Source organism: Mobula hypostoma, chromosome 3, assembly GCF_963921235.1.
Source record: "Mobula hypostoma chromosome 3, sMobHyp1.1, whole genome shotgun sequence".
Taxonomy (NCBI): Eukaryota; Metazoa; Chordata; class Chondrichthyes; order Myliobatiformes; family Myliobatidae; genus Mobula; species Mobula hypostoma.
The window spans coordinates 170,249,713-170,275,387 of NC_086099.1; the positions used below are offsets into that span (position 1 = coordinate 170,249,713).

General features: G+C 42.5%; 1 protein-coding gene across 1 annotated transcript in view; it reads left to right on the top strand.

The window, feature by feature from the left end:
- Positions 1-25,675, top strand: part of ctnnal1 (catenin (cadherin-associated protein), alpha-like 1) — a 326,511-nt gene that overhangs the window by 251,243 nt on the left and 49,593 nt on the right. Inside the window, exons 6-7 of the mRNA XM_063044087.1 lie at positions 17,049-17,219; positions 24,488-24,688. Coding sequence (XP_062900157.1) covers positions 17,049-17,219; positions 24,488-24,688 — 372 coding nt within the window. The remainder of the gene's footprint in view (positions 1-17,048; positions 17,220-24,487; positions 24,689-25,675) is intronic.

Genomic DNA, 25,675 nt, shown 5'->3' on the forward strand with positions numbered 1-25,675 from the left:
GAGGCCAGTTCCCCATACAGCAGGTCTTTTGGGATCCTCCCATCTGACATGAGGTGTACGTGGCCCAGCCAGCAGAGACGGCGTTGTTGAAGCAGGGTGAAGAGGCTGGGTATCTGGGTGCGGGCCAGGACCTCATTGTTGGTGACTCGGTCAATCCACTTGATGTCCAGGATGCGTCTGAGGCTGCAAAGATGGAAGGCGTTGAGGCGCAGCTGTTGTCTGGAGTAGAGGCTCCAGGTCTCGCGGTTGTAAAGCAGTGTGCTGAGGACGCAGGCCCTGTCGACTGCAAACTTGGTGTGCATCGTCAGCTTTCTGTTCTCCCAGACTCTCTTTGTCAGCCTGGCGAGTGTTGAGGCTGCTCGTCCGATCCATCTGTTGATCTCGGGGTCTAGGGAGAGGCTGTTCGTGATGGTGGAGCCAAGGTATGTAAACTCGTGAACTACCTCCAGCTCGTAGTTGTTGATGGTAGTGGCAGGGGGGTGCTCAATGCCTTCGCCCAACACGTTGGTCTTCTTCAGACTGATGGTCAAGCTGAAGTCCTGGCAGGCTCTTGAGAAGCTGTCCATGAGGCATTGCAGTTGCTCTTCAGAGTGTGTTGCCAGTGCCGCATTGTCTGCAAACAACATGTCCTTGATGAGTACTTCACAAACCTCGGTTTTCGCCCTCGGCCGGGACAGACTGAACAGCCTCCCGTCCGACCTAGTGTGGAGGTAGACACCATCAGTTGATGTTCCAAAGGTGTGCTTCAGCATGACTGTGAAGAAGATGCCGAACAGGGTGGGGCCAAGCACACAGCCCTGCTTCACACCGCTGCGGATGTTGAAGGCCTCCGAAGAAGAGCCGTCGAACTGAACGATGCCCTTTGTGTCTGTGTGGAATGACTGAACTATCGTGAAGAGTCTCGGGGGACAACCAATCCTGGCGAGGCTTAAGTAGGTAGTACTAAAAGAGCAAAACAAAAATATTGAGGTAGTGTTCATGAGTTTATTGTCCATTCAGAAATCTCATAGCAGAGTGGGAGAGGCTGTTTCTAAAATGTTGAGTGTGTGTCTCCAGCTCCTGTACCTCCTCGATGATAACAATAAGAGGAGTGGATGTCCTAGGTGCTGGGGCTCCTTAACAATGGATGCCTCATTTTTGAGGCATTGCCTTTTCAAGATGTTCTTGATGCTGGGGAAGTTGGTGCCCATGATGAAGCTAGCTGAGTTTGCAACTTCTTGCAGTTTTTTTCAGATCCTGTGCAGTGGCTCCTCCTTACCTGATGGTAATGCAACCCATTAGAATACTCTCCACAGTAAATCTGTAGAAATTTGCTACGGTCTTTGGTACCATACCAAATCTCCTCAAACTCCTAATGAAATATGTCCACTGTTGTACCTTCTTTGTAATTATAGACAATAGGTGCATGAATAGGCCATTCGGCCCTTTGAGCCAGCACCGCCATTCACTGTGATCATAGCTGATCATCCACAATCAGTACCCTGTTCCTGCCTTCTCCCCATATCCCTTGACTCCACTATCTTTAAGAGCTCTATCTAACTCTTTCTTGAAAGCATCCAAAGAATTGGCCTCCACTGCCTTCTGAGGCAGAGTATTCCGCAGATCCACAACTCTCTGGGTGAAAAAGTTTTTCCTCAACTCTGTTCTAAATGGCCTATCCCTTATTTTAAAACTGTGGCCACTGGTTCTGGACTCCCCCAACATCGGGAACATGTTTCCTGCCTCTAGTGTGTCCAATCCCTTAATAATCTTATATGTTTCAATCAGATCTCCTCTCATCCTTCTAAATTCCAATGTATACAAGCCCAGTCGCTCCAATCTTTCAACATATGACAGTCTCGCCATCCCGTGAACCTACGCTGCACTCCCTCCATAGCAAGAATGTCTTTCCTCAAATTTGGACACCAAAACTGCACACGATACTCCAGGTGTGGTCTCACCAGGGCCCTGTACAACTGCAGAAGGACCTCTTTGCTCCTATTTTCAACTCCCCTTGTTATGAAGGCCAACATGCCATTAGCTTTCTTCACTGCCTGCTGTACGTGCATGCTAACTTTCAGTGACTGATGAACAAGGACACCTAGATCTCGTTGTACTTCCCCTTTTCCTAACTTGACACCATTCAGATAGTAATCTACCTTCCTGTTCTTGCCACCAAGGTGGATAACCTCACATTTATCCACATTAAACTACATCTGCCATGTATCTGCCCACTCACCCAACCTGTCCAAGTCACCCTGCATTCTCATAACATTCTCCTCACATTTCACACTGCCACCCAGCTTTGTGTCATCTGCAAATTTGTTAAAGTTATTTTTAATCCCTTCATCTAAATCATTAATGTATATTGTAAATAGCTGTGTTCCCAGCACCGAGACTTGCGGTACCCCACTAGTCACTGCCTGCCATTCTGAAAGGGAACCGTTAATCCCTACTGTTCGTTTCCTGTCTGCCAACCAATTTTCTATCCATGTCAGTACCCTACCCCCAATACCATGTGCTCCAATTTTGCCCACTAATCTCCTATGTGGGACCTTATCAAAGGCTTTCTGGGAGTCCAGGAACACTACATCCACTGGCTCTCCCTTGTCCATTTTCATAGTCACATCCTCAAAAAATTCCAGAAGATTAGTCAAGCATGATTTCCTGTTACTGCTATCCAAATGTGCCGCTATTTCATCTTCTATAATTGACTCCAGCATCTTCCCAGCACTGATATCAGGCTAACTGGTCTATAATTCCCTGTTTTCTTTCTCCCTCCTTTCTTGAAAAGTGGGATAACATTAGCTACCCTCCAATCCACAGGAACTGATCCTGAATCTATAGAACACTGGAAAATGATTACCAATGTGTGCATGATTTCTAGAGCCACCTCCTTAAGTACCCTGGGATGCAGACCATCAGGCCCTGGGGATTTATCAGCCTTCAGTCCCATCAGTTTACCCAACACCATTTTCTGCCTAATGTGAATTTCCTTCAGTTCCTCCATTACCCTAGGTCCTCTGGCCACTATTACATCTGGGAGATTGTTTGTGTCTTCCCTAGTGAAGACAGATCCAAAGTACCTGTTCAACTCGTCTGCCATTTCTTTGTTCTGCATAATAATTTCACCCGTTTCTGTCTTCAAGGGCCTAACTTTGGTCTTAACTAATTCTTTTCCTCTTCACATACCTAAAGAAGCTTTTACTATCCTCCTTTATATTCTTGGCTAGCTTACCTTTGTACCTCATCTTTTCTCCGCGTATTGCCTTTTTAGTTATCTTCTGTCGCTCTTTAAAAGTTTCCCAATCCTCTGGCTTCCTGCTCATCTTTGCTATGTTATACTTCTCTTTTATTTTTTTACTGTCCTTGACTTCCCTTGTCAGCCACGGTCGCCCCTTACTCCCTTTAGAATCTTTCTTCCTCTTTGGAATGAAAAAGAGGAAGTTTTTCTCTTCCTCCGCGCCTTCTGTATTATTCCCATTGCTTCAACATGTTGGATCCAGGATAGATCTTAAGAGATATTAACACCCAGAGAATTAAAAATGCTCACCCTTTCCACTGCTGATCCCTCGATGAGGACTAGTGTATGTTCCTTTAACTTCCCCTTCCTGAAGTCAATAATCAATTACTTGGTCTTACTGACACTGAGTGCAAGGGGTTGTTGTGACAACAGCGCTCCTCCTTCCTTGGCAAATTCAATTCCTTTTCATCTATTCCTATTTTCCAAAAGCACACAGCACTCTTGGGTCCCTGTTGACCTACTGTTCGTCTTGTTTGTTTTCATCCACCAGGATGCACATCAATATTCCCTTACGATGAACCGTTTTGTGCACTGGAATAGGGAGAAAAAACATTAGTCATAGATAAGAGGAGTAAACCTTAACGTATTTGACATATTTCAGTAGATTGTCTTAAGCTGGTCCACCAAGATTTGGAATATTTCACTGCCATGCCCCTGGCATCAGAACGTGACCATCAGCATGTCATTTCTGGGGGGGGGGGGGGAGGGGGGTGCTGTGAAAGGTAACATTATTGGGAGGAATGTACATAATTCACAACCACCGACATTGAGTTGGGGTGTCACTTTAAGAGACTGGTCTGACGTGATGACGTAATTGCATGAAGAGTTTTAGCACACTTTTGTATTTAGGTTTTGGAGTACATTGAACACAAAATGCCTGACTTTGCTTTATTTGCGAAAACCTACAACTAAAGTCCATGTAAAAAAGATCCTCTATCCTATCTTCATCAATCATCTTTGTGACTTCCTCTCAACACTCAAATTTATGAGATAAAATTCCCCCTCACAAAGCCATACTGATTGTCCCTAATATGTCCATTTTTTTTACGAAATGCAAATAAATCCTATCCTACAATCCTTCAGCAATTTCTCTACCCTAATATAAGGAACACTTACCAATAAGTGCCTGGTGTGTTTCTGTTGCCCGTCCTAAACAAAAGAAGAATATGTAAAGAGGATACAAAGATCTCTGTCAAAGCCACAACAATCTCCTTCCTTTCTCCAGTATGCTGAGATAGATCCTGTTAAGCCCTTGGGCTTATCCACCTTAATATGTATCCAGAAACTCAACACCATCTCTTCCTTAATATCAACATGTCCTGGAATAACAAATACTCTTTGATCTCACCATCATCCTTGTCCCTCCAGGTGAATACCAATGCAAAGTACATAATGAGAGCCTAACCACTTCCTCTGAAGCCACACGTGAATTCTCTTCCTTGTCCTTGAATGGACCTACCATTTCCCTTGCTGCCCTCTTGCTTTATATGCATAAAATGTCATGGGATTCTCCACAATCCTTCTTGCCAAGGACAGTTCATTGTCTCTTTAAGCCCTGCTAATTCCTTGTTTAAGGAATTCCTGTTAGATTTCCTACATACACTTTCTTTGACTAAGATTACAATATTGCTTGTCATCTAAGGTTCCTGAACCAAGCCATCCTTCTTTCATCCTGACGAGTGCTCTGATTCTGAACTCTAACCTGCTTCCATTTTGGATGTCGATTTACCCTCAAGCAGCCTCTCCTAATCTAGTTTCTTCAGCTTCTGCCTACTGCTGTTGTAATTAGCCTTCCCTCAATTTAACACTTTCACCTGAGGACCAGTCTTATCGATAACTACCTGTAACAAAAAACTTACAATATGACCCCATCTTAGTGATTGCATATTTCGTATTCATGAGCTCTATAAGTATCCCCACTAGATGAGCCCCCTGAGATGTCCTCTATGAGTGCCGTAGTGACATTCTCCATGATTAGTAGTGCAACACCCCACTTCTTTTACATCCCTCTCTGTCATGTCTAAAACATCTGTACTCTTGGAGTGGAAAGAAAGACTGGAACATGGACCTACCCACACCTGCTCTTCACTCCAAGCAGAAAACCACTTGCTGGAGGACCTCGGCAGGCCAAGCGACTCTGTGGAAGGAAAGGAGCTGTTGCCATTTCGTGTCAAAGCCCTGCATCAGGATTCCTAAATTCTGAGTTCATTCAGCAGACTGTTTGTTGCTCCAAAGCAAGATACAAAAAATGCTGGAGGAACTCATCAGTTCAGGCAGCATTTATGGAGGTAGATAAACAGTCGATGTCTCGGCCCAAAACGTCAGCTGTATATTCATTTCTGTAAATGCTGCCGGAACTGCTGAGTTCCTCCAACGTTCTGTGTGACTTGCTTTGGATTTCCAGCATAGAAACCATAGAAAAACTGCAGCACAGAATCAGGCCTTTTGGCCCTTCTTGGCTGTGCCGAACCATTTTCTGCCTAGTCCCACTCACCTGCACACGGACCATATCCCTCCATACACCTCCCATCCATGTATCTGTCCAATTTATTCTTAAATGTTAAAAAAGAACCCGCATTTACCACCTTGTCTGGCAGCTCATTCCACACTCCCACCACTCTCTGTATGAAGAAGCCCCCCCTAATGTTCCCTTTAAACTTCCCCCCCCCCCTCACCCTTAACCTATGTCCTCTGGTTTTTTTCTCCCCTTGCCTCAGTGGAAAAAGCCTGCTTGCATTCACTGTATCTATACCCATCATAATTTTATATACCTCTATCAAATCTCCCCTCATTCTTCTAGGCTGCAGGGAATAAAGTCCTAACCTATTCAACCTTTCTCTGTTTCTCAAGTCCCGGCAACATCCTTGTAAACCTTCTCTGCACTCTGTCAACCTTATTAATATCCTTCCTGTAATTTGGTGACCAAAACTGAACACAATACTCGAGATTCGGCCTCACCAATGCCTTATACAACCTCACCATAACATTCCAACTCTTATACTCAGTACTTTGATTAGTAAAGGCCAATGTACCAAAAGCTCTCTTTACGACCCTATCTATCTGTGACGCCACTTTTAGGGAATTTTGTATCTGTATTCCCAGATCCCTCTGTTCTACTGCACTCCTCAGTGCCTTACCATTTACCCTGTATGTTCTACCTTGGTTTGTCCTTCCAAAGTGCAATACCTCACACTTGTCTGTATTAAACTCCATTTGCCATTTTTCAGCCCATTTTTCCAGCTGGTCCAAATCCCTCTGCAAGCTTCGAAAACCTTCCTCACTGTCCACTACACCTCCAATCTTTGTATCATCAGCAAATTTGCTGATCCAATTTACCACATTATCATCCAGAACATTGGTATAGATGATAAATAACAATGGACCCAGCACTGATCCCTGTGGCACACCACTAGTCACAGACCTCCACTCTTGAGAAGCAATTCTCTACTACCACTCTTTGGCTTCTTCCATTGAGCCAATGTCTAATCCAATTTACCACCTCTCCATGTATACCTAGCAACTGAATTTTCCTAACTAACCTCCCATGCAGGACCTTGTCAAAGGCCTTACTGAAATCCATGTAGAGAACATCCACTGCCTTCTCTTCATCTACTTTCCTGGTAACCTCCTTGAAAAACTCCAATAGATTGGTCAAATATGACCTACCACGCACAAAGCCATGTTGACTCTCCCTAATAAGTCCCTGTCTATCCAAATGCTTGTAGATTCTGTCTCTTAGTACTCCCTCCAATAACTTACCCACTACCGATGTCAAACTTTCTGGCCTATAATTTCCCAGATTACTTTTCGATCCTTTTTTAAACAACGGAACAACATCAGCCATTCTGCAATCCTCCGGCACCTCACTTGTAGACACCGACATTTTAAGTATATCTGCCAGGGCCCCTGCAATTTCAACACTAGTCTCCTTCAAGGTCTGAGGGAATACCCTGTCAGGTCCTGGGGATTTATCCACTTTAATTTGCCTCAAGATAGCAAGCACCTCCTCCTTTTCAATCTGTACAGTTTCCATGATCTCACTACTTGTTTCCCATAATTCCATAGACTTCATGCCAGTTTCCCTAGTAAATACAGATGCAAAAAAACCCATTTAAGATCTCCCCCATTTCTTTTGGTTCAGCACATAGCTGACCACTCTGATCTTCAAGAGGACCAATTTTATCCCTTACAATCCTTTTACTCTTAATATACATCTGCAGATTTTTTTGTGTTTGTTGCTCCAGATTGTTTGTGGCCCAGTGGCAGCCATTTCTGGGATTGGAGGCCTGACTAGGTGTGTGAGTGAGTGGGTGGCAGGGATGGGAAGGGGTCTTGTTTCACACTTGATGTCTTGTTTTGTTTTTTTTTTGCTTGTGTTGCTCTGTGGAATATTGTGGTTCTGTTATGTTGGTGCTGGAGTTTGTGCCAACCCTTATGACCAAACATGGATGTACAGTCTGTTAGCACAAACAACACACTTCACTGGTATGTTTTGATGCACATGTGATAAATAAATGTGAATCAGAGCCCAGCATCTGCAGTCCGATATCACAGTCCCATGCACTATTCCAGGCTCCAGGTTTATTTGCCTTGCATTGGTCCTGCTTGTTTTTTGCATCTAGTCTTAACTTGTCTTGACCTCAACCCTTCAGTCACTCCACCTGCTGAACTTTAGCTCATATCACCCCCTCCACATTAGTTTAAAGACACCCAAGCAGCACTAACAACCCCAGGTGAGAATATTGCTCACCTTCTATCATAGGTGCAACCCAGCCTCTTTGTGTACCTCCCACCTTCCCTGAAAGAGTTCCCAGTTAGTCAGATTTCTTACTCCAACACTAGCTCTTAGGAATACATTCAGCTGCACTATCTTCCTATTTCTGGCTTCATTCATGCGCAGCAGAGATTGTAATGCACAGTTGACAACCTTAAAAATTCTGTTTTCTGTTCCCTAAATTTTCTGGAGGACTTCATGCTTCTTCCTGCCTTCCTTTGATGCCAATATGAAACATGACCTCAGGTTGCTCATCCTCCTCTTTCTGAATGCTCTGTGAATTGGGTTATTATCGTCACCTGTACCGAGATACAATGGAAAAATATGTCTTGCATTCTGTTTGTTCAGAGCAATTCATTTCAACACTGCACTGAGGTACTACAAGGGGGAAACGCTAACAGGGTGCAGAGTGAAATGTAATAGTTACAGAGAAAATGCAATGCGGGTAGACAATAATGTAAGGTCATAATGATAGATGGAGAGATCAAAAGTGAGTTTTATTATACAAGAAAACCATTCAGAAATCATGTCACAGTGGGATAGAGGCTGTCCTTGAGTCTGATGGTAAGTGCTTTCAGCTTTTGTATTGTCTACTTAATGGGAGGGGGAGAAAGAAGAATATCTGAGGTGGGTGAGGTTCTACTATTTTGCTGGCTGCTTTACTGAGATAGTAAGTAGTGTAGGCAGGGTCCGTAGAGAGGAGACTGATTTCCATGAAATGCTGATTTAGTGCACAATGCACTGCAATTTCTTGTGATGGGCAGAGCAGTTGCCATACCAAACCATGATGTATTTAAAAATGCAAACACGAGGAAATCTGCAGATGCTGGAAATTCAAGCAACACACACAAAGCAGTGCTGGTGAATGCAGCAGGCCAGGCAGCATGTATAGGAAGAGATACAGTCGACGTTTCGGGCCGAGACCCTTCGTCAGGACTAACTGAAAGAAGAGCTAGTAAGAGATATGAAAGTGGGAGGGGGAGGGGGAGATCCGAAATGATAGGAGAAGACAGGAGGGGGAGGGATGGAGCTAAGAGCTGGAAAGTTGATTGGAAAAAAGGATACAAGGCTGGAGAAGGGAAAGGATCATGGAACGGGAGTCCTAGGGAGAAAGAAAGGGGGAGGGGAGCCCAGAGGATGGGCAAGGAGTTATAGTGAGAATGACAGATTATATTTTTCTCTTTTTTTTTCTCCCTCTGTCCCTGTCACTATAACTCCTTGCCCATCCTCTGGGCTCCCCTCCCCCTTTCTTTCTCCCTCGGCCTCCTCTCCCATGATCATGTACCATATAACCATGTAACAATTACAGCACGGAAACAGGCCATCTCAGCCCTTCTAGTCCGTGCTGAACGCTTACTCTCACCTGGTCCCACTGACCTGCACTCAGCCCATAACCCTCCATTCCTTTCCTGTCCATATACCTATCTAATTTAACTTTAAATGACGACATCGAACCTGCCTCAACAACTTCTGCTGGAAGCTCGTTCCACACAGCTACCACTCTCTGAGTAAAGAAGTTCCCCCTCATTTTACTCCTAAACTTTTGCCCTTTAACTTTCTACCCATGTCCTCTTGTTTGAATCTCCCCCACTCTCAATGGAAAAAGCCTATCCACGTCAACTCTATCTATCCCCCTCATTATTTTAAATACCTCTATCAAGTCCCCCCTCAACCTTCTACGCTCCAAGGAATAAAAACCCAACTTGTTCAACCTTTCTCTGTAACTTAGGTGATGAAACCCAGGTAACATTCTAGTGAATCTTCTCTGTACTCTCTCTATTTTTTTTGAAATCTTTCCTATAATTCGATGACCAGAACTGTACAGAATACTCCAAATTTGGCCTTACCAATGCCTTGTACAATTTCAACATTACATCCCAACTCCTATACTCAATGTTCTGAATTATAAAGGCCAGCATAACAAAAGCTTTCTTCACCACCCTATCCACATGAGATTCCACCTTCAGGGAACTATGCACCATTATTCCTAGATCCCTCTGTTCTACTGCATTCTTCAATGCCCTACCATTTACCATGTATGTCCTATTTTGATTAGTCCTACCAAAATGTAGCACCTCACATTTATCAACATTCAATTCCATCTGCCATTTTTCAGCCCACGCTTCTAACTGGCCTAAATCTCTCTGCAAGCTTTGAAAACTGACTTCATTATCCACAACGACACCTATCTTAGTATCATCTGCATACTTACTAATCCAATTTACCACCCCATCATTAGTGTATATGACAAACAACATTGGACCCAGTACTGATCCTGAGGCACACCACTAGTCACCGGCCTGCAGTCTGACAACCAGTTATCCACCACCACTCTCTGGCGTCTCCCATCCAGCCACTGCTGAATCCATTTTACTACTTCAATATTAATACCTAACGATTGAACCTTCCTAACTAACCTTCCGTGTGGAACCTTGTCAAAGGCCTTACTGAAGTCCATGTAGACAGCATCCACCACTTTACCCTCGTCAACCTTCCTAGTAACCTCATCAAAAAATTCAATAAGATTTGTCAAACATGACCTTCCACGCACAAATCCATGTTGACTGTTCCTAATCAGACCCTGTCTATCCAGATAATTATATAAACCATCCCTAAGAATACTTTCCATCAATTTTCCCACCACTGACATCAAACTCACAGGCCGATAATTGCTAGGTTTACTCTTCGAACCCTTTTTAAACAATGGAACAACATGAGCAATACGCCAATCCTCCGGCATCATCCCTGTTTCTAATGACATTTGAAATATTTCTGTCAGAGCCCCTGCTATTTCCACGCTAACTTCCCTCAAGGTCCTAGGGAATATCCTGTCAGGACCCGGAGACGTATCCACTTTTATATTCCTTAAAAGCGCCAATACTTCCTCTTCTTTAATCATCATAGTTTCCATAACTTCCCTACCTGTTTCCCTTACCTTACACAATTCAATATCCTTCTCCTTAGTGAATATCGAAGAAAAGAAATTGTTCAGAATCTCCCCCATCTCTTCTGGCTCCACACATAGCTGTCCACTCTGATCCTCTAAGGGACCAATTTTATCCCTCACTATCCTTTTGCTGTTAATATATCTGTAGAAACCCTTTGGATTTATTTTCACCTTACTTGCGAAAGCAACCTCATATCTTCTTTTAGCTTTTCTAATTTGTTTCTTAAGATTCTTTTTACATTCTTTATATTCCTCATGCACCTCATTTACTCCATGCTGCCTATATTTATTGTAGATATCTCTCTTTTTCCGAACCAAGTTTCTAATATCTCTTGAAAACCGTGGCTCTCTCAAACTTTTAACCTTTCCTTTCAACCTAACAGTAACATAAAGATTCTGTACCCTCAAAATTTCACCTTTAAATGACCTCCATTTCTCTATTACATCCTTCCCATAAAACAACTTGTCCCAATCCACACCTTCTAAATCCTTCCGCATCTCCTCAAAGTTAGCCTTTCTCCAATCAAAAATCTCAACCCTGGGTCCAGACCTATCCTTCTCCATATTTATATTGAAACTAATGGCATTGTGATCACTGGACCCGAAGTGCTCCCCAACACAAACCCCTGTCACCTGACCTATCTCATTCCCTAACAGGAGATCCAACACTGCCCCTTCTCTAGTTGGTACCTCTATGTATTGCTATAAAAAACTATCCTGAACACATTTTACAAACTCCAAACCATTCAACCCTTTTACATTATGGGCTTCCCAGTCTATGTGTGGAAAATTAAGATCTCCCATAATGACAGCCTTGTGCTTACTACAAATATCTTCTACCTCCTTACAAATTTGCTCCTCCAATTCTCAGTCCCCATTTGGTGGTCTATAATACACCCCCATAAGTGTTACTACACCTTTCCCATTCCTCAATTCCACCCAAATAGCCTCCCTAGATGAGCCCTCTAATCTATCCTGCCAGAGCACCACTGTAATATTTTCTCTGACAAGCCATGCAACACCTCCTCCTCTTGTCCCTCCAATTCTATCAACCCTGAAGCAACGAAATCCAGGAATATTTAGTTGCCAATCACACCCCTCCTGTAACCATGTTTCATAATAGCTACAACATCATACTTCCAGGTATCAATCCATGCTTTAAGCTCATCCACCTTTCTTATAATGCTCCTAGCATTAAAATAAATGCATTTAAGAAATTTTCCACCTCCTACTCTCTGTTTATCACTAATGGTGCAAACAACTTTACTATTTTCTTTTTCTTCCTTCTCCCCAGATCTGTTCCTACACTATGGCTCCCCTGCCCCCTTGTATCTCGTTTAAATCCACTGGAGCCTCTCTAGCAAACCTACCTGTAAGAATATTTGTCCCCCTCCAGTTCAGATGGAAACCGTCTCACCGGAACAGGTCCCACCTTCCCTGGAAAACTGCCCAATTATCTATAAATCTGAAGCCCTCCCTCCTGCACCGTCTTCAGCCACATGTTGATCTGCGCTATCTTATTATTTCTAAATCCGCCTGCACGTGGCACGGGTAGCAATCCTGAGATTGCTATCCTGGAGGTTCTGTCCTTTAACTTGGTGCCTAACTCCCTAAACTCACCTTTCAGGACCTCCTCACTCTTCCTACCCACGTCATTGTTCCCTACATGGATCACGACATCCAGCTGCTCACCCTCCCTCTTGAGAATACTGAGAACTCGATCCGAGATATTGCGGACCTTGGCACCAGGGAGGCAACAGACCATCTGGGATTCTCGATCTCTTCCACAGAACCTCTTATCTGTCCCCCCAACTATTGAATCACCTATCACTACTGCTCTCCTCTTTTCCCTCCTTCTCTTCTGAGTTGAGGGTCCCGTCTCAGTGCCAGAGCCGCAACCACTGCAACTTGTCCCTGGTAGGTCGTCCCCATCAACAGTATCCAAAACTATGTACTTATTGGTGGGAATGGCACAGGGGTGCTCTGCGCATTCTGTTTATTCTCCCTCCCTCTCCTGACAGTCACCCAGCTACCTGTCTCCTGACTCTTAGGGGTGACTATCTCCCTGTAGCTCCCGTTTATTTCTGCCTCTGCCTCCCAAATGATCCAAAGTTCATCCAACTCCACCTCCAGTTCCCTAACTCGGTTTGTCAGGAGCTGCAGCTGGATGCACCTTTTACAGGTGTAGTCATCAGGGACGATTGTGTTCGCCCTGACTTCCCACATCTTGCAAACGGAGCACTCCACTGCCCTAACTGCTGCCTCCATTACCTACTCTTAACGTAATTAGATTTATTAAAGGAACTTACCCGGCCTTACCTCACTTGGAGTGAAGCTCTTCCTCAGCCTCTGCTCGCCGAAGCCTCTCAAGCCAAAGCCTTCCTACTCTGCCTCCCTCTACTCCGTTGCCCGCTCTAACATCGCCTGCTCTGTTAATCTTCTCGCTATTAAACAGTCCCACTGCCTCACGGTCTGACTTTCATGCGCTTGCGCAGTCGTGCGCTGTTCAACTGCCGAAGAAATGACCGACCGCCGTTAATCTTCTCGCTTTTAAACACTCCCGCTAAATGATCCTCTCCCTTCTCCAGCCTCGTATCCCTTTTGCCAATCAACTTTCCAGCTCTTAGCTCCATCCCTCCCCGTCCTGTCTTCTCCTATCATTTCTGATCTCCCCCTCCCTCTCCCATTTTCATATCTCTTATTATCTCTTCTTTCAGTTAGTCCTGATGAAGGGTCTCGGCCTGAAACGTCGACTGTACCTCTTCCTGCCTGGCCTGCTGCGTTCACCAGCATTTTTTGTGTGTGTTGCATGATGTATTTAGATCGGATGCTTTCTATGGTGGATAGATAAAAATTGGTATAGGCCAAAGTGGACGTACCGAGTTTCTTTAGCCTCCTGAGGATGGTGAGCTTTCCTGGCTGTGGTGTTACATGATTGTACTAGCCCAGGCTGTTGATGATACTCACTCCTCAGAATCTGAAGCTCTCAAAACTCTCAACCTCAGCATAGTTGATACAGACAGTAGCATTTACACCGCCCCCTTTTCTGCAATCAATGACCAGATTCAGAGGCGGCCATAGAATTAACTCTGCCTGAACAAGGACCTGGGTTCATTGCTATTTGTCTACCACAACAACAGTTCAACAGCAGACACAATCTCACTGGCTTCCCACTCGGCTTTGGAGCACCTAGATAACAGCAAAGCATATGTCAGCCTGCTGTTTACCAATTAGAGCTTGGCATTCAACCCTGCATTATTAATCACCAAGCTTTTAAACTGGACCTCTGTATTGCACTCTGCAACTGGATCCTTGACTTCCTCATCAGGAAGCCATTGTCAGTACAGATCAGTAATAACACCAGCTCCTCAATGACAAACAGTACAGGCACACCTCAAGGATGTGTGCTGAGCCCACTGCTCTACTCTCTCTACATTCATGACTGTGCCAAGCACAGCTCAAGCACCAGCTCAGAGGATTTGTTTTGGACTCAGCAATTTGATGCTGTCATGAAAAAGACAAGCTAGTGGCTATATTTCATTAGAAGAGATTTGGTATGTCACCAAAGGCTCTTGCAAATTTCTATAGATGTATGATGGAGAGCATTTTGATTGGTTGCATCACCATCTCGTATGGAAGCACAGGAGCACAAGGGGCTGCAGAGGGTTGTAGCCAGCTCCGTCATGACACAAACCTCTTCCGCTACGGAGGACATCTTCAAGAGGTGGTGCCTCAGGAAGGCGACCTCCATCACCAAGGTCCCTCACCATCTGGACATTCTCATTACCACTATCACGGAAAAGGTGCAGGAGCCTGAAGACTCACCCTTAATAATTCAGGAACAGTTTCTTCCCCTTCACCAGCAGATTTCTGAATGGACCATGAACACTACCTTGTTATTCCACTTAATCATACTATTTCTAATATTTTGCAACGTATAGTGATTTTATGCCTTTGCGCTGTACTGCTCTGAGATTACTGCCCTGGTTTGCATACTGGCTTGCCTCAACTGAATGTAGACAGCTGGGACGCAACGTGCATGGTTGACCTCAACCAATAGAGGACCACCCATCCAATCAAACCGCTTGGATTAAGATAATTCATGCATATAACAAACAGCAAGCGTCCCACCACCAATTCCTTCAGTAACTCATGTGTCCCGGATTTCCAAGTACCAAAACAGACCCTTGATCTTTGTCCTACTCCTCTAATCATCAAGGCAATTTTTGGAGCAGTTTGCAAAATTGACCTGGACCTCATGAGTTTTTGGATCAGTCTTTCATCTGGGGCTTTGTGAAAAGTCTTGTTGAAGTCCATCAAGCACACTCCCCTCAGTTACACATGTGTTTCCTTATCAAAATGTCCAATCCAATTAGTCAGATAGGATACCTCTTTAATAAAATTATGCTAAATATTCTTGATTAATCCTTGCTTTTCCAAGTTCAGGTCACTCAATCATTTTTCCAATGATTTTTCTATCACTGATGTAATGTAATAACTTGGTTTATCATTGCTGTCCTTGCTAACAAATGAAAGCACATGTGGTAGCTTTCAGCATTTTGAACATTTCAGTCAGAGCCTCAACAATTTTCTCCTGAGAAAATGTATCCCATAGCATCCTGGAAAACATTTCAGCAGGTCTGCAGCATTTATCCTCCTTTAAGCCCACTAAAGCAGCTAATACAATCTCCTTTTCAATAATAATTTGTTCTAGAATTCCACTTGTTTCCCAACTACAATGTTCTTCACCTGAGATGATATTTTCATTTAAATCTTCACCTCTGTCTTCCAGCTTGACACAGATAGCTACCTTGGTTTGAAAAGGGCTCTATTCTTTCCCTGGTCACTATTTTGCCCTAAATATCATGCGCTTTGGGATTTTGCTTGATCTTGCAGATCACTAATATTTTGTGCCATCTCTTCACCTTCCTCATAACTTTTTTTCTAAAGAACTCCCTACATATTCTGTAGGGTTGCTCCTGTTTTCAGTTCAGTAAATCTGCAAACAACTATTCTTTTATCCAGACCTTTGAGAAACAGGGTTCCTTGCATTTGCCAGCCTTTTCTTTCACTATCATTCCTCACTATACCTGACACTCCATGGTCACATGGACATAGCTGCTCCCAGTCCACTTTTTGCCCAGTTGAAAACAGCCTTCTTATTCAGGATTTTAAATTTGAGTCCTTGCTAATCCTTCCCCATCACTACCTAAAATCTTTTAGAGCATTCAGCTGTGCACTTATTTGTACTTAGTTGTCGCAAGTTGCCGTTTTGGTTCATTAGCTTTGAACAGAAAAGCGGGAAGTCCAAGACAGAAGTGAAGACTGCAGCATATTATCTGAGCTCAAGTGCTTTGGGAGTTAGACTTGTGCTGGAGAAAAGCTAACAAAGGATATTTCAGTTTTTGTTCACTCTCCATAAATATCCACATGGTTTTTGAATGGAACCCTTATAAGGAATACAATAAGAAATCAAGAATACGTATTTCTTGTGTGCCCGTACTCATGAATGTGTTTAGTTGAAAGAACTTTCAATCTACAAATACTCTACATTTAAAACTAAGATGTCTTTGTAAGGTATCATTTAAACAACCTTATGCAATATCTTACATGTTTAATAATTATAGCGTAGTTACTATGGAATTTAGTACCTCAAATGATATAGCAAGCAGGAATGATATTTTGCACATTTGCATTGAGTTAAATAATGGAATTACCTAGCCCCATTTAAAGGAGAATTAGGATACTTAATTTGCTGGGATTATAAATAGATTTCAAGAGTTTATGCATACATTGGGAAATTACCATGAACACATCACAAAGGAAAACATGAAAGAAATCTAAAATATTTAAACAAAAGTACACTGACATTTAAAGATGACATGTAAATGCCATGAGCATAATCAAATTCTATAATAACAAATAAAAGATTCAAAGTAGCTATAAGTATACAATGGAATCCATAATCCAGAAACCTAGACTGCATGGAATTCTCAGGATGCCTGTATGAGTATTTGATCCTGATGTAACATTATATTTTATAGACTTGTCTTCGGCATCCAGATTGTGAATCAGCACGAATAAACAAAGGAGGTGTCTTTCATCGTATGAGGTTGGCCTTAGACCAGGTGATAGAAATTGTCACAGATTCAAGACCAAATGGTGAAAATGAAATCCATCCCACAAGTATCTACGCTGACATCAAGGAATTTAAAGTAAGAAAGAGTGTTAATTGAAAATTGTTAATTACACTATATTTATATCAGCTACAAGGAGCAAAGGTTCAGGAGTCACAATTGTTGTTGTCAATCTACCTTTCGACTGTGCACCGTTTTCAGACTGGTGATAACCAAATTGTTTCAAAACAACTAAAGTCTCTGCTGAAATAACATACCATCGCACATTAAGTTTTATGCATTTTGTTAAAATCACTTTAAACTATTAAACCATGAGATCTTGTATTTCTGTTTTGAAACAAACTTTGCTGAGCTAACAGATCTGAAGAATCGCTAATTCTCTGCAATTAAAAATAGCTGGTAGTATGAGGCTTGCTTTGCAATAAAATCTGTCAATATGTGGGTTCCTTTGAGAGTAGCTTAGCTCATTGCTGCTGGGATTACTTGTCAGAGAAGGTGTTATAATAATCTATAATAGATTCTGAAAGGCAAACTGAAGCTTTACATCAATCTATAATTCACATCCTCAGCTGAACCTGCAGGTGGTAAATATATTGTAGCTAGATGCTACTTGGTTAAGAATAGAAGTATTTCTGATAAAAGCCTCTCAAAATTTAACCATTTATTCTTTTGGTATTAATTCAAATATTGGAGTTTTGAATGGGACAATTGATTGCTATGTAAAATGTACCTGATATAATTACTAGATAGATGTTATGGCATGGTGAAGAGTGGAAAAGAATCCATATTTAAAGTGTCTACTGAATATTTATTGACAACAGAAGAGAATTAAATGCAGTTCCATTTATTAAGAAGTAGGCTATGAAGGTGGAATAACAGTTTCTAAAATGAAAATTCAGAGACGGTGCCTGTATTTATTCCTTAAGGTAGAACCAGAAATGTCGTCTTCCAAATTCCCCTTCCTAAATCTCACTCTTACTCCTTTCCCCATCCTCTCGTCCCATCTGCAGTCCCTGTCAATGAAACTGTAGGGTTAAGTTGAAAACTAAATGCAGACCTTAACTACGTTTATGAAGCAATCAACCATAACCCCTTTGACATCCTGCAACATTAAATTATCGAGTTCAGTGCTCTTGCAGGTAGGATCCTCTCTAGACTCTCTGTTTCTAACTTCATCTCACTTCCAGAAGCTTAGAAGGAGTTCTGGCTTCAATTACGTTTCTGGTAATTCATCTAAAATTCAAATGTCTGTGGATTTGTCTTGTCTTGTCCATACTGCACCAATCGCCGCCGCTGGGCTATAAACGTGCAGGAGCAATTTTGATTGCACTACTATCCCCAAAGATGCTGTTCAGGAGGGAGGTGTCCATCAACTAGGTAGGGGGTTATCTACTGTTCCACTGTGTTTTTTGTTGAACAGTTTCTGGTTGCATCGCTGATTTAGCACATATCCTCAAGAGTCAGTTAAAATTAGGTACAGTTATTTTAAGAGCAAATGTTGAAAGTAATGGAACAAGTTGACAGAAATTAACTTAAAAATGCTGCGAAGTGTTTATCACCAATGTTTGGCGTTCAGTCAGTGTTGTATTGGAGGAAGTAAGTCAGCCAATCATTTTTCAAGCTATTGTTAAAGCTGAATCTATGTAAAAACTTTTAGTATAGAACAGTTTGTTTGACAATGGATTTTCAGCTTGGTATTTTTAAGGCGTATGGGGGTGGGAGTAAGATTGGATGAGTCATGGAGATAAACAATAATACAGACTTCGCTGGCAGAACAGTTTGTTCCTGTGTTGTCGTGTGCTATAATTCTCATATGAAAGATGTTATTGATTTGTAAGTTGATTCTAATTAATAATAGATTTTTGGATCAAATTTAGTTCTTTTTCATGTCTATTTTCCAGAATTTTATAAATTTTGATTTGTTGATTTAGGTGCTTTGCAGTCAGGTGAGGAAAAATATGAAAATGACATTTTATTGTTATTGCATTTTATGTATATCACGGTGGTGGATTACTGTAGGAAATATAGCTAATCTTAGTTTCAGTAACAGTCTCTCGACATATAAAAGATAGCTGACTAGAGTATCATTTATTCTCAGAGGACTACTTCCTATGTATATCAGTCATCTTTATGGCTTCCTTGACTGAAACTACTAATTTAATTCCACATTATGAGTAGTTTAATGTGCGAGTCTATACTTGAAGAGTGCTAGTTTGAAATTGTCCAAACATATTAAGCTAATGTATTTAGAAGTCTTTGCAGTTGAGCAACAAAATATTTATCCTATTAACCAAGTTTTGATTGAATCGCTTATCAAACAGGTGCAGTCGGCTAAACTGTGCCTGCCAGTTTATAGAAAACTATTCCATCCCTTATCTAACCCAGTCTTGAATTAAGTATTGAATAAGCTATTATTTTACAATGGGAAGACCCGGCAGAGTATGTCTGATGTATTAACGTGTCGGCCTGAAGAATGAGAAGTAATCTCATGGTATTCGTACACAGATTAGCTATCTCATTCAGATCAATCATGGGTTATTGCCATGTAGCAATAAAATGGTTTTTAAGAATGTGAGTGAAAACCTGTTCAAGATTGCGCTGATAAGGGGCGATTCATTGCCTGCAGCTCCGGTGGGAATCATCAGAGGACTTACCTGAGCAGAAATCCACTCACAGCCATGGGTACTTCAGTAAGCAACATCGTTTTAAGACATTTAAAAAAATCCATAGATACTCAAATCTAGAGATATCAGCAGATCCCAGACTGCAGACTTGTGTTGCAAATACGGTTCCCCCTTTAAGAAAACAGAAGTATGGAAGACAAGCCACTCTACAGGAACGTTTGAAATGTAGAGGTCTTTGACCCCAATTCCTGACTATATTGCTGACAAATGTACAGTCTCTGGAAAATAAAACTGAAGACCTCAATGCAACGTTGCATTACCAGAGGGACGTCAGTGACTGCTGTGTACCTTGCTTCACAGAAACATGGCTCACATCTGCCATTTCAGTCACAGCGATGCAGCCGGATGGCTTCACCATTCTCTGCAAAGACAGGACAGCTCAGTCTTTTAAAGGTAGAGGAAGTGGAGTATGCTTTATGATTAACTCATCAGGGTGCACAGACCTGGAGGTTCTGTCTCAGTACTGCTCCACTGACCTGGAATGTCAAGTGGTCAAATGTTGTCTATTTTATCTGCTGAGGGAGTTTTCTGCCATCATCTTGGTAGTGGTGTACATTCCGCCTCAGACCAGTGTCAGGTGCACACTGGAGTAGCTGAGCACTGATCAGCAGCCAGGAAACAACGCACCCAAATGTCTTCCCTATCATTGTGGGGAATTTCAACCAGGCCAGCTTGAAGAAGTCTCTGAACAGCTACCACTAACATATCACCTGTGGAACCAGAGGAACAATCACACTTGACCACTGTCATACCACCATCAAGAATGCTTACCGTGCCATCTCATGCCCACACTTTGGAAAGTCTGATCAACTGACTGTACTCCCTGCATATAGGCAGAAACTAAATACTGTAGCACCAGTGGTGAGGACCAAGAAGGTATGGTTAAGGGAAGTGGAGGAACGCTTACAGGGCTGCTTTGAGTCAATAGACTGCACAATATTCAGGGACTCGTCTTCGAATCGGAATGAACACGCCACAGTTGTAACTAACTTCATCATGACCTGTGTGGATGAGTGTGAGCATTTGAGAACATACCAGACATAGCCAAGCCAAAAACTGAATGAACCAGGAGGTTCGTAGATTGCTAGGGACTCAATCTGTAGTATTCAATACCGGTGATCCGGAACTATACTACAAATCCAGGTATGATCTGTGGAAGGCTATTTTGAGAGTAAAAGCAATTCTGATTAAAGTTAGAGATGGAATCAGGTGCATGTTAGCTCTGGCAGGGTTTGCAGGCCATTACTTCCTACAGTGTGAATGGCTGTGATGCTTCACTCCCAGAAGAGCCTTTTATGCACGCTTTAAAAGGAAGAATAAAACTATACCCTGCAAATCCCTGCAGCATCAGGTGACCCTCTGATCATTGTCTTGGAGGCTGACATCAGAACATCTTTCAAGATGGTGAACCCTCGCAAGGCATCAATCCCTGATGGTGCACCTAGTAGGGCATTGAAACCCCCGGGCCAACCAGCTGGCAAGAGTGTTCAAGGACATCTTCAATCTCTCAATTCTGCAGTCAGGAGTTCCCACCTGCTTCAAAAGGGCAACAGTCATAAGCCTAAGAAGAGTAGGGTGAGTAGTCTGAATGACAATCTCTCAGTTGAACTCACATCTACTGTGATGAAGTGGTTGGAGAGTGGTCATAGCCAAAATCAACTCCTGCCTAAGCAAGAACCAGAAGCCACTGAAATTAACCTATCACCATAGTAGGTCTGCAGCAGATGCAATCTCACGGGCTCTCCACTCAGCCTTGGGCCAGCTGGACAATAGCAATACCTATGTCAGGTTGCTGTTTATTGATTACAGCTCAGCTTGCAACACAATCATGCCCTCAATTCTAATTAACAAGTTCCAAAACCTGGGCCTCTGTACCTCCCTCTGCAATGGGATCATTTACACACTAGGAGATCCCAGTAAAGGCAGATTGTAAGTAACATCTCCACCTCACTGACAATCAACACCGGTGTACCTCAAGGATGCTTGCTTAGCCCACTGTTCGACTCTCTCTAACTCATGGCTGTATGGCTAGGCACAACTCAAACACTATCTACTAAAGCCAGTTCTGGTGGTGCATTTGTGGAATTTGTTACCACAGGCAGCTGTGGAGGCCAGGTCGTTGGGTGTATTTAAGGTGAAGATTGATAGGTTCTCGTTTGACCACGGCATCAAAGGTTACGGGGAGAAGGCTGGGGAGTGGGACTGAGAAGGGGAATAAAGGATGAGCCATGATTAAATAGCAGAGCAGACCCAATGTGCCAAATGGCCTAATTCTACTCCTGTGTCTTATGGTCTATACAAATTTTGGACAGAAACTTAGACAAATACAAATTGGAATAAGCTCACCTTTCAAAACAATCATGGTTGATCCTTTGTGGTTGAACATTATTCCTGCTCTTGATAAATCTTGATGCCTGTTGCTGCCCTTAGTATATTCGGTAGCTTGGCCGCAACAGCTTTCAGTAGTAGCAACTACCACAGATTTACCACCCTTAGAATGAAGAAGTTTTTGCACTTCATTATACTGAATGTTGTCCCATATTTTGAGAATGGCTTTTGATTCTAGACCACCACACTGCCCTTCTCCCCATCCCCATGGCCAGCAGAAACATGTTCCCTGCATTCAGCCTGTTGAGCTCTGGCATGTGTGAGTGGGAAACAGAGCCCAGCACAGAAACAGGCTCCTTCAGCCCACCTCCTCCATGCCAACTGTGATGCTGATCTGTTACTAATGCCACTTGCCCTCATTAGGCTTGTCTCCCACTGCACCTTTCCTATCTAACCATCTGTGTGGACAGAGTCCATGGAGGGGAGGCTGAGTTTTGTGATGGACCGAGATGTGTCCACAGCTCTCTGTCGTTTCTTGCTGTCTTCAACAGAGGATTGCCATGCCAAGCAGTGGCACATCCAGATAGGATACTTTGTATATTGTAGCCATAAAAATCAGTGAGGATTAACAGAGACATGCCAAACTTCTTCAGCCTTCTGAGGAAGTCAAGGTGCTGGTATGGTACCTTGAGTTTGAAGTTCTCAATCATCTCCACCTCCGCCCTGTTGCTATCAGTTTTTTTGATTTGCTGGCATTGAGGGAAAGGTTGTTGCCATGACACAATGCCACTAGGCTCTTTATCTCCTTCCTGCATTCTGTCTCAAAGTTTTTTGAGATCTGTCCCACGACAATGGTGTCATCTGTACACTAGTAGATGAAACTAGAGCAGAACTTGACCACGTAGGTGTAAGTGTATAGGCAGTAAAACCTGGAGTGAAATATTCGAGCCTTCTGCTCAGCAGTGCACTGGCTGTGGAACTTCTGAATTACCTGGGCGGTCTCCTCTTGAAACATCCGCATATTGTTCAGCGCTCAGACTTGGAAACCCCGTACAGGGCTAACCTGGGGCTAATAGGCCAGGCTAACTTGAAAAAATAGCAGAAATTGACTAGTGGGAGAAACATTAGTAAAGGTTACTTAATTTTCAAAAATAATTCTAGTTCTAAGTTCAGGGGAGATGTTAGAAGTAGGTTTTTGTACACAGAGAGTGGTAAGTGCCTTCAATGCACTGATCTGGGAGGTGGTAGAGGCAGATGCATTGAGGACATTTAGAGACTCTTAGATAGAAGCATGGAGGGTGACGAGTTGTGTAGGAGGGAAGGATGCGATTGATCTTGGTGGGGTTTATATGGGTCGGTAAAACATTGTGCACTGAACAGCCAGTACAATGCTGCATTGCTCTATGTTCTGTGAATATGTATATTTGTCCTTTGACATTTAAAAATACTGTATATCAGCATTTTTAATTTTTGACATATCCTGGGTGATATGCCTGTACTTGAATGTCGAATACTATTATGAACTCTCAGTTTCAGCAGCAGATTTGACAATCAGCTGCAGGACAGGAGGCTTACCATGATCAGGCAGTATTCTAGCCACTTACACACAACTATACTCTACTAATATGCAAGAATCCAGGCTCCCAGTGGAAGACTGCCATACAGTCATAGAGTACAACACCACAGAAACAGGCCATTTTGCCCATCTAGTCCATGCTGAACCATTAATCTGCGTCGTCCTTTCAACCTGCACCTGGACCATAGCATCCCCCTCCATACCCCTCTCACCCATGTACCTATCCAAATTTCTCTTAAATGCTTAAATCGAATCCACATCCTCCACTTCCTCTGGCAGCTCATTCCACCTTCTGAGCGAAGAAGTTACCCCCTCATGTCCCCCTTAAACATTTCAGCTTTCAGTCTTAACCCATGACCTCTAGTTATAGTCTCACCCAACTTCAGTGGAAAAAGCCTGCTTACGTTTGCCCAACCTATGTGTGTCACTCATAATTTTGTATACCTCTGTCAAATCTCCCCTCTGTGTTCTGAATTCTAGGGAGTAAAATCCTAACCTGTTCAACTTCTCCCTATAACTCAGGTGCTCAATTCCTGGCAACATCCTTGTAAATTTTCTCCGCACTCTTTCAATCTTATTTGCATCTTTCGTGTAGGTAGGTGACCAAAGTTGTACCCAATACTGTAAATTAGAGGGTGTCCTCACCATCTCAAAGAAACTGTATGATCCCGGATGAAGTATATTGGTAAACCCGAGCTGGCAGATGATGTGTTCTGATGTGTTACTATTCATGTTACTAACTAGTGTTTCTTGTTCAGATGAAGGTTGAAAGTTTACGAGACAATTTACATGGAATTGCTAAGGAAAACCTCACAGCGATGCTTGAACTAATCTTGGAACATACAGAGGACTTCACAGATTCTGCATATACAAGCCATGAACATCGAGAACATATACTGGAACTGTCCAGGCAGGCCCGAGTGGAGTTGGAACAGCTGGTTGCTGTGTGGAAACAAGCAGTAAGGTTCTGTTTATATAGAAAATTTCGATATTTTTGACTGTTAATTTAGTTGTAAGTTTTCTTTATTCCTTGGTAAGTTTATAATTTATACACAGTATATTGTTTTTTGCACAACTGGAACACTAGCTGCCACCCCCCCCCCCCCATGTAGAAATGACTACAAAAATTTAAAAAATAATTTCATGTTAATTCACTAAGATGAAATTGAAAGGAAGACCATGGCTTGAACTTTGGGCTCTAAGACATCTTCCACTGTTTGATAGCGATCTTAAAATTGTAACAGCATGATTTAGAAAGGAACTTTCTTTGGTTGAGAAGTTTGTGCTTATGAGTTATCAATTTGAAATTATCACAGGGATTAGAGAAGTCTTTTTGTTAGTCTTTAGAGACGTCTGATTTGATCTTGAAATATTTTGCTACAAGTTTGAAGACTAGGGAAGGATTCATGATAAGCCCAACTAAGTAGTTCAGAAATCCCACAGTTAGAATGCTGCTATGCAGAAGGCTGCAATATAGCTCTCTTTGAGAATTTTTCTGGTAAATTTATATAATATTTCTGTTCGGGAAAGTATGCCTGGAAATGGGGAAGAGAATATTGCGGCGATAATTTTTACATTGCTAATAATTAGTACAAGATAACTTATTTCATTCAGTGCGTTCAGGAGAAATAATTGTAAAATAATATAATGATTCTCAAAACTGAAAACAGATCTCCTTCAGTGAACGTTTCTACCTCATACCTCAGTTTTCTGTGTTGAAAATGTATTTTTTAAAAAGCTGTACATTTAAAAACTTTCTTACCTTGAGCTTTGTGGGCTAAATAGTCCCTTCTGCACTGGCTGTTAGTATCAGATGTCGAAGTCGTGGTCCAATTTTAAGCAAAAACATTGGTTACTGCTAGGTACAGATCATTAGATGCAGGAAATGGCATCCTTCTAACAAATGTTTACATAAGTAAAAAGGACTACTGAGCTTAACTTTCATA